The sequence below is a fragment of the Crotalus tigris genome, unplaced genomic scaffold (assembly GCF_016545835.1).
Source record: "Crotalus tigris isolate CLP2741 ecotype Arizona unplaced genomic scaffold, ASM1654583v1 scf7180000018440.263527, whole genome shotgun sequence".
Classification (NCBI taxonomy): domain Eukaryota; kingdom Metazoa; phylum Chordata; class Lepidosauria; order Squamata; family Viperidae; genus Crotalus; species Crotalus tigris.
Genome location: NW_024097003.1, coordinates 31,060 through 41,061, shown reverse-complemented (window position 1 = coordinate 41,061; position 10,002 = coordinate 31,060). Strand labels below are relative to the sequence as shown.

Genomic DNA, 10,002 nt, shown 5'->3' with positions numbered 1-10,002 from the left:
ATTCTAGCCCCAATGACTGAAGAAGGAACCAAGTCTTCAAGATTTCTAGAAAGTCCAAATGGTTGGGACCATCTGAATTTTGGAAAGAAGCTTCACAGTACAGAAGACATATGTCCAGGATCCCACTCGGTATCATTCTTTCACAAAATGGATCCAGAATTTCCCACCCTGCCAGAACTGTGACACCACTGAAAACAGGCAGCCCTGCACATTACTATGTATCATGTAGCAGTTTAAAAATGACAACCAACATTTGATCAAGAGCATCCTATCATATTGCATTACAGTCTGGTTTGGAAGCATTACTGCTTCAGACTGGAAGGCTATGCAGAGAATGGTGAGGATGGCAGAAAAGATTGTTGGCAGTTCCCTTCCTTCAATCCAGGACATAGCATATAAGCATTGCTTGAGCAGGGTCCGCAATATTATCTGGGACACTACACATCCACTTCATAACCTGTTTTCCTTGTTACCTTCTGGGAGGAGGCTTCTGGGTATCCAAAACAGAACGTCCAGATTCAGTCTCACTTTTGTTCCATATAGTATCAACGTTGTGAACTCTCAACCTTCCTCTTTCCACTAAATGGGGAAAAAAGTGGGGCAAAAAAGTATTTAGTCAGCCACCAATTGTGCAAGTTCTCCCACTTAAAAAGATGAGACAGGCCTGTAATTGTCATCATAGGTAGACCTCAACTATGAGAGACAAAATGAGAAAACAAATCCAGACAATCACATTGTCTGATTTGGAAAGAATTTATTTGCAAATTATGGTGGAAAATAAGTATTTGGTCACCTACAAAAAAGCAAGAAGTTACAGACCTGTAACTTCTTCTTTAAGAGGCTCCTCTGTCCTCCACTCATTACCTGTATTAATGGCACCTGTTTGTACTTGTTATCAGTATAAAAGACACCTGTCCACAACCTCAAACAGTCACACTCCAAACTCCACTATGGTGAAGAACGTCGAAGGACACCAGAAACAAAATTGTAGACCTGCACCAGTCTGGGAAGACTGAATCTGCAATAGGCAAGCAGCTTGGTGTGAAGAAATCAACTGTGGGAGCAATAATTAGAAAATGGAAGACATACAAGACCACTGATAATCTCCCTCGATCGGGGGCTCCACGCAAGTTCTCACCCCGTGGGGTCAACATGATCACAAGAACGGTGAGAAAAAATCCCAGAACCACATGGGGGGACCTAGTGAATGACCTGCAGAGAGCTGCGACCAACGTAACAAAGCCAACCATCAGTAACACACTACGCCACCAGGGACTCAGATCCTGCAGTACCAGACGTGTCCCCCTGCTTAAGCCAGTACATGTCCGGGCCCATGTGAAGTTTGCTAGAGAGCATTTGGATGATCCATAAGAGGATTGGGAAAATGTCCTATGGTCAGATGAAACCAAAGTAGAACTGTTTGGTAGAAACACAACTCGTCGTGTTCGGAGGAGAGGGAATTCTGAGTTGCATCCAAAGAACACCATACCTACTGTGAAGCATGGGGGTGGCAACATCATGCTTTGGGGCCATTTCTCTGCAAAGGGACTAGGACGATTGATCCGTGTACAGGAAAGAATGAATGGGGTCATGTATCGTGAGATTTTGAGTGCAAATCTCCTTCCATCAGCAAGGGCATTGAAGATGAAACATGGCTGGGTCTTTCAGCATGACAATGATCCCAAACACATCACCCGAGCAATGAAGGAGTGGCTTCGTAAGAAGCATTTCAAGGTCCTGGAGTGGCCTAGACAGTCTCCAGATCTCAACCCCATAGAAAACCTTTGGAGGGAGTTGAAAGTCCGTGTTGCCCAGCGACAGCCCCAAAACATCACTGCTCTAGAGGAGATCTGCATGGAGGAATGGGCCAAAATACCAGCAATAGTGTGTGCCAATCTTGTGAAGACTTACAGAAAACGTTTCACCTCTGTCATTGCCCACAAAGGATATATAACAAAGTATTGAGATGAATTTTTGATATTGACCAAATACTTATTTTCCACCATAATTTGTAAATAAATTCTTTCCAAATCAGACAATGTGATTGTCTGGATTTGTTTTCTCATTTTGTCTCTCATAGTTGAGGTCTACCTATGATGACAATTACAGGCCTCTCTCATCTTTTTAAGTGGGAGAACTTGCACAATTGCCCCACTGTATATCATGTGTATATATGATATACAGCGTGGCAATACTTTTTTGCCCCACTGTATATCATGTGCATATACGTATTATGCATGTGTATGGATAGATATATGCTTTCTTTTAAGAGCAGGCAATAGAATTTCAGTTTTAATGTGGGCCAGTATACTCATAATAAAAAATGACAAATACAATTGCACTGAAAACCAGACACAGCTTCCAAATGCTTTTTAAGGGCAGTTCCAAGTAAGTCCATTGCAATAGACCAACTGATCATGAGCATTGGATCCCAAATCAGCAATAAGTATAAATGGCACACCAGAAAAGTTTATGCAAAATTCTCCTGCCTCACCCGCCTTTTTCTCAAAAAGAAGACCTGAACCGTATAACCAACAGCCTCTTATCTTTCTGGATTTTCTTTTATTTTTGTGGGATTAGATTAATTTTAATAGCAATCACCTCCTAGTGTCAACAGAAAGCAAAATATCTCAATTGATATACTTCCTGTACACAAGACTGAACTATTTTCTTTAATAGAGCTACCAACTATCTGCTTTACAAAGAATCTTGGCCAATTTCCATCTTAATTTGATCAATAATTTTCATTTAATCATTGAAACAAAAAAAAACTTGAAGCTCCTTTTTAAATTTATTTTTATTTTTTGTTTCTGCACTATTGTATTTTCTTTTCTTTTTTCTTAATGTTAGTTTTTATGTTACTTTAAAGCTTTTAATAATATATATATTAAACAAAATGAAGAACGAATCTTACTCAGCAAAAAGCACACAATTAGCCTTCGACCATTCTCAATTATTCAGCTAACAAATGAGCCAATCTCACCTTAGAATCTTTCAGAGATTGTCTGCATTACGTCTACCCTGGCATTGTGCCTTTATTTTGAAGCTATGAATCTTAGCTTCTTCTTATGCAGTATCAATTTTTCCTTTTCCTTACCATTTGCTCCTTTTTATTTAATTCAGGATGTATTATAATAATATAGCATTTGGGAAGGAAAATACAACTCAATAAACCAAAAGCAGAGGTTAAGATGGAGAAAATCTCCACAGCTACCATCAATTTGCCCTTGGTGCTCAAGTAGGTGGGGATGAAGGAAATCCAAACACTGCAAAACATCAACATGCTGAAAGTGATGAACTTGGCTTCATTGAAACTGTCAGGCAATTTCCTGGCAAAGAAAGCCACTGTGAAGCTGACAATGGCCAGAAGACCCATGTAGCCCAACACAATGTAAAACATCATCTCTGAGCCTTCGTTGCATTTCACTAAGATCTCACCCACTTGGGAATGCTTCTCTAATTCTGGAAAAGGGGGCTTGTTCACTAACCAAACAGCACAGATGGCAATCTGAATCAAAGAACAAGGCACAATAACCAAGATTGCTAGCCTCTTTCCCATCCATTTCCTCATCTTGTTCCCTGGTTTTGTAGCCACAAAAGCCAGAACCACAGTGATCGTTTTGGCCAGTACACAGGAAACAGCAACAGAGAAGGTGATACCAAACACAGCCTGCCTTAAAAGGCAGGTTTCCTTGCTAGGTCTTCCTATGAAGAAGAGGGAGCAAAGAAAACATAGCAGCAGAGAGGTGAGCAGGATACATGTGATGCTCCAATTGTTGGCTTTCACAATGGGAGTGTTCGAGTGTAACCTGAAGATTGCCATCACAATAAGTGTGGTCAGAGAAAGAAAAAGTGCCAAAGATGTCAGAGCTGTTCCCAGGCCATCTTTATAGGACAGGTAAGTAATTACTTTAGGAATGCATTCTTGTTGATTTGTGTTAGGATACTGTTCTTCTTGGCAAGACTCACATTCATCTGCATCTAAAGATCACAAGCATAAATTCAGTATTTGAACTTTGTACTAATATTTTTCATACTTCCTGCTCTTTATATATTATTTGATATAAAAAAGTTAGTACGGAACTCTACAAAAGTCTTTTAAAATTATGGTCCCCAATCTTTTCAGCTTTCTGGAATAGTAACAGCACCAGCAGTGGTGGGGAGAGAGAATAGTTTTGCACAAGCAATGGGTGGGCACACACAGCTCCATTTGCATGAGCAGCAGGTGCACAAAGCTCACACAAATGGAGCTTCACATGTTCATACATATGCCTGCACACCACTTGCATGGCCCAGTTCTGAATAGGCACACCTTGGGGTTGGGGTCCCTGATTTAAAAGCACAAATCAATATAAGAATAGCCTTTGAATACACTATTGAAGATCATAAACCATAATAAAGTCATTAGATGTATGTGAGAGAGAAAGCACAAAATAGAAAATTTCTGGATGTTTTCCTAGATTAGATCTGAATTCTACACTTACCCATTTGTGTTGAGATCCTCCCTGAAGCACACGGAATGCAATCATAACAACAGATTTGTTTCCCCTGCTGAATTAGTTTGCTTTGTCCAGGATGGCAGCTCTCAACACAGGTAGATTTTGGCACCATCTATTAATATTGTCCAGAAAAAAAGAGTCTATAGAAGAAGAAATAATTTTCTCCTCTTGCTGATAATTCTGAATTACATACATTTGGAACAGATAGATTTTAGAAATTATGAATCAGGTTATTAATATCTTAGAAAGATTCCTAATTTCACAACTATCTGACATTGGTAACTCTTTCTGCATTTTTCTTTTTCCCCAATATATTTTCTAAATTCAGCTCTCTCAACAAATTTCCTTGCTGTTCTCCAGATTACCACTCAAATGATACTGATATTAAGCGTAAGAAAATATAACAGTTCCAACCTGATGAAACGTGGGATTCCACATAACGGCACTTGCATTAATGATGAATTCTTTTCCAAGTTGAAAACTGGGATCGATTCTTCCAACTTGGACTCTCTGGAAAGATTCATTGGGAAATGTCACCAAATTGATGAGGTCATAGCCTATCGCTAAATCCCTCTCTTCATCAAGAAATATTTCATCTCCAACGTTATTGTTAAAGTGGACTTGTCTCAAAAATGAATTAAGCTAGAGGGAAGGAGAAATAGGTTACTGCTGTAACGAAAAGTAACGGTCACTAGGAACATCAGTGATATGACATTTAAATTGAGATATGATGCAGTACTGAAAATTAGTGTTTTCGAAGTACATCAAGAATCGAAAAGGTTTTATCCAGCCAGAACATGGATGGTTAACCACAACAGCAATATTTTTCATCTGAATCTGAAACCAGGGACTCATTCCATTCCGTCTAAACTATGTAAGATGACAGAAAGGATTTTTTTTCCTTTTCCCTGAGAAACTACAAGTCTGTCTATCAAATTCATTCTCCAGAGTCTCAGTTCTCCCATTTTTGAATGACGTGGATAAATATTTTGTTTCAAAGAAATTAGGCTATAGTCCGTTCATTACTTTTTTATTTCTACCTAAATCATAACTAACTTACTCCTTTTCTGGAGCACTCCAGCTACAAGCAATTTAGGCCTTTTTACTCATTTGGGAGAAGTAGCCAGTCCTTACTGTTTATTCCTCTTCTGATAGTGGGATTAAATATCTGGTTGTTTTTGCTAATTTGAGAAGGAGCCAACCCAGAATGGATTAAATCAGGGCTTTTCAACCTTTTCACCCATTGTACCACTTTTAGGATATCCGAGTAGTACAAGTCGCCTAGCAAGGTGTCAAAAACTTGATGACCAAAAAAAAAAAAAAAGGAAAAAAGTAATAAAGTACAGGTAGTCTTTGACTTAAAACAGTTCACTTAGTGACTGTTCAAAGTTACAATGGCACTGAAAAAGTGCCCCCCAAGCCACAGCCGAGCAAGACACCTACCTACCTGCCCGGTGGTGCTCTTCCTCCTGTCTGAGGTTTTCATTGTTGGGAGCATTTCTGTTGAGGATTGGCAGTGGGGGTGGGGGGGTGTTTGGTTTTTATTTCCCTGCCCCCTCTGCTGGGACACTGTGACCATCATAAATATGAATCAGTTGCCAAGTATCTGAATGTAAATCACAAGAGCCTGGAGATGCTGCAACATTCCAGCTGATCGGTGCTTCTTCTGGGCTCAGCAGAAGTGCCAGCATCAGTGTTGCTTTCCAGCTGATTGGTGCTTCTTCAGGGATCAGTAGAAGCACCTGGATAAGCGCTGAGCTCCAGCTGGAGCCTGGCGCTGATCCTGTTGCTTCCACTGAGCCCTGACAGCCCCGAAGAAGTGCCAATCAGTTGGAAAGTGGCACTGATCCTGGCGCTTCCGCTGAGCCCTGACAGCCCTGTATCTCCAGCCATCTCTCACTTAGGCTTGTGTGGTGCTGCCACCGATTCAGCTCATTCCCCTCCCCCGCTACCACTTTTATAGGATGGTCATGTACCACCTGCCAGGTGCCAATGTATGACAGGTGGTACCCATATCACTGGTTGAAAAGCCCTGGATTAAATTATCCACTTTCCCCATGGTGTTAAATTTAGCATCAATTTTAAATCAGCATCTCATTGGTGCATCTGGACTCTCAATTTCTAATTCACTTTAAATATTTTATAAGGTATCTCCATTCTCTCAACATTCTCCTAAAAACATTCACTTGCTTTTCTTTGGGGTTTCAGATGCTGGTTGTGTTTACTAGTTTATCTCTGTTGTTACATCATGTATGCTTCTGTTTTAGTTCTCTTTTGGTTTTCTAAATTATTTTGGTTTTAATGAATTGACCAATTTACTTGTGAGTACCTGCCAGGGAGCAACATTTTGGAGATTCCATTGGCCTTGATTCCTGCTTCCCCTCCGTTTGTTCCTCCAGGAATACAAAGCATGGAGAGAATGTGCCACAAGATAAACAGCATTGTAGATGCTATAACTCCAACCAGACATCCCCATTTCAAAGACAAAATCAGGAAGGCTCTCCAGCTTCTCTTCCCCAGTGCAATTCTTCATTTTCTGTCCATAAACTATATGGATGTTGAGTGAGCAGAAGAATGTTGATGTCCAGAATTCAGACAGGAAATAAAATGTAGACTTCAGAGGATTTATTTTCTCAAGAAAATTCTGAAATCCTGGCACATCTTTGGTATGGAGTGAGAATGATAGGGTTCCATTGAAGGATTTTTTGCTAAATGGTCTGGCAGGGTTCTGGGCAGTGAAATCCCATTCACATGTTGTGATCCACACCTTCTCCAAAGGCTTCTTATGGCCAATTTCCAATGAGTATAAAACCATCTGTAATCCTTCCAGAGACTGCCCATTTCCATATACAAGGAACACATTGATTTTACTTTGGGAGATAACAGATTGAATTTGAAGGATTTTTTTCTCAAGTATCTCTCTTAATAAAAATAGTGACATAATTGGGATCATCTGTATCCCAGCTATGCAAACATTATTTTCTAGAAGCTTGGGTCTCAGAGTTCGAAGAAAGTTTTCACCACTTTCATCGTCTGAAACAATTAGACTAACCCAATTCCATCCAAAATATTTCAGAAGTTGAACTATCCCCATATATTGAAAAGCTTCATTGGGAATCATTCGGTAGAAAGAAGAAAAACCAATTTTCTCTCTTAACATGGGGTCAAAGGAGCCATAACTAACCTGGGGAAAAACATTTTAAATCACAGAAAAACATTCAATTTTGCATACACTCTTTTTAAATGGCTGCTAATATTAGATACAAATTTACTGGACATTCTTAAAAATCCACTTTAGTATATTGTTTGGTGAATGGATGGACTCACTTACATTGCCCATGGGTGGTCCTTTTTTAATTAAAAGTTTTTGCAATTTTACAATAAAATCCCTTTCCCACTACCTCCCTACCCTCCCAAAAACCCTCTCCCCCTCTTCCCAGAGCTGAATACAGGGTTAACTAGAACTAAGATCATGGGTGGTCCTTTTGAAGATGAGAAATACCAGTTAAGTAGCTTTCATATTTATGTGGTCACTAAGAATCAACATCAACTTGATGGCAAATAGTCAGACAATCAATCAATCAATCAGTGTATTTAGTTTGAAATTCGTGAAAAGGATATGAAAGAAATTTGATTTCTCTAGTTTACATTTCAAGCTTGCAGTAAACCAGGTCCTCAATTAGAAGTAGATGTAAAATGACAGTTCAACAATAGAAGAATTTACCTTTACCACTGAGACTTAACAGTTATTCTCCTTTTCCTTCTATATACCAATTTCCAAACATTTACCTGAGGAATCTTGTAAGTACTTAAGATGTTGGCCATGTGAATAGAATTTTCAGAGGTGAGTCCCCCAATGTTGGCCATGACTTCCTCTTCAGTGATACAGTAATAATTGAGTGGATCCCCTTTTCTTAGAAAGAGAAGATCCAAAGTGGTCCAAGTGGTTCTCCATGAATTGTACACATTGTCATAAATCTGGGACCGTAATGTGTTGTTGGGTAACAGATCGGGATTCTTATTGATTTCTTTGATGGCAAAAACAAAAGCAAGGACATGCTGGTAGTTTTTAGGGATTAGACTGCCAAGAGAATTTTGAATGTTAGATCTTAAGGGCTAATAATTAAGTGACTTGCAGCTTAGATCATCGCTTGCCCATAAAGCTCAACTGAATATCGTTCTCTATATGATGGGAAACTCTTTCTGAAATAAATGCTTCAGATATTCCCCTAAAGCAAAGTGAATAAGTTTCTTTCCTCTGTCATTAATGCACACACTATATATCTGTCTATATATTTTAGGTTTCTTTTTTAAAATTGATACTCCTTTCTTTTGTACTTTATTGTATATCTCAATGGTGTAATTCATACAAGTTATAGATGTCATAACGAAACTATGCTCTTAAATCAGAGAGATGGGGGAGACAGACAGAGAGACAGAGAGGATCTAATCTTCCAGGTAAAGTATATAAGGATACACAAAATTTTGGATATATACTTTGGATATACAAAATTGCTTCTCCCTTTACGCATCCAAAGTACATTATTAAATATAATATAGCCATAGACATACTTTGTCAGGGTTTCTAATGATAATTCTTAAAAAGAATGAGGGATGTAAGAATTCCTAATTACTCTCATTCAACTTGCCCAAGGTACTATACCCTACAAATGAAACAATATCTTAGAATTAACATTTTTTTAATCTTATTATATATTTCTTATTGTCTACCAGGGGATCTAAATTGTACAGAGAGAACTATTAGGGCTCTGAGCAAATCCATCTTCACACACAGGCTATCTATATGTTTTCAGTCAAAAGTTAATAGCTGAAACCTGCCTCCCACCTCAATTTCTGCTCTAAGTGTGCTTGGCATACAAAATGTCAAAACATGGAGAAAATTAGAAGGCAGAATAAGAGATCTATCATTATTTAGAAATAGTCATTTAGGTGGGGAAAGTAAGAATGATCATCACACCAAAACAGAATCTTCCAAGAATGAAAAACCATTGAAGGTTTTTTAAGGAAAGTATGTTATGGGGTCAGAGACACCTTAGATAAAAATGAAGAATTACTTACTAAGCTTGTGCTGGTGAAGAAATTGGATATTCCCTAAACTTCTGTTCCCTATAATTACCAAGTATCATGGATACAAATTCTCCAATTATAATTTCATCTGAAAGATCTGAAGGATGTGTGGAAACTTTTTGCTGATAAGGATCTTTTAGGTTCAAATGTTTCCTGAAGGAATGGTTGAGCTTTACAAGCAGGAAGATTAGAAAAAGAGCTAGGAGCTCTTGAGGCAAGCCCCACCCCAATCTTACCACCATGATAAACAAGCACCCCGCACCTTGATCAAAAATTCAGGAAATAAAAGTGAATAATTGTGCTGTTGTCAGATGTGGATCAAAGAGTGATATTAAAAAACAACCTTTTGGCAGGGCTTTTATGCAGTAAGCACAACTTGTCAGAGCTGAAGTGGCTTTGCAGTCATTGATATTCT

The 10,002-nt window shown here is 38.8% G+C and overlaps 1 protein-coding gene across 1 annotated transcript; it reads right to left on the bottom strand.

Moving 5' to 3' along the window:
* Window positions 1–3,118: 3,118 nt before the first annotated feature.
* On the bottom strand, window positions 3,119–9,757 carry LOC120312183 (vomeronasal type-2 receptor 26-like; the record flags this gene model as incomplete). Its single annotated transcript, XM_039352546.1, has 6 exons — window positions 3,119–3,981; window positions 4,241–4,328; window positions 4,914–5,141; window positions 7,552–7,683; window positions 8,289–8,580; window positions 9,579–9,757. Coding segments are annotated over 6 exons (1,782 nt in total), but the record flags the coding sequence as incomplete, so codon positions are not given.
* Window positions 9,758–10,002: the final 245 nt, after the last annotated feature.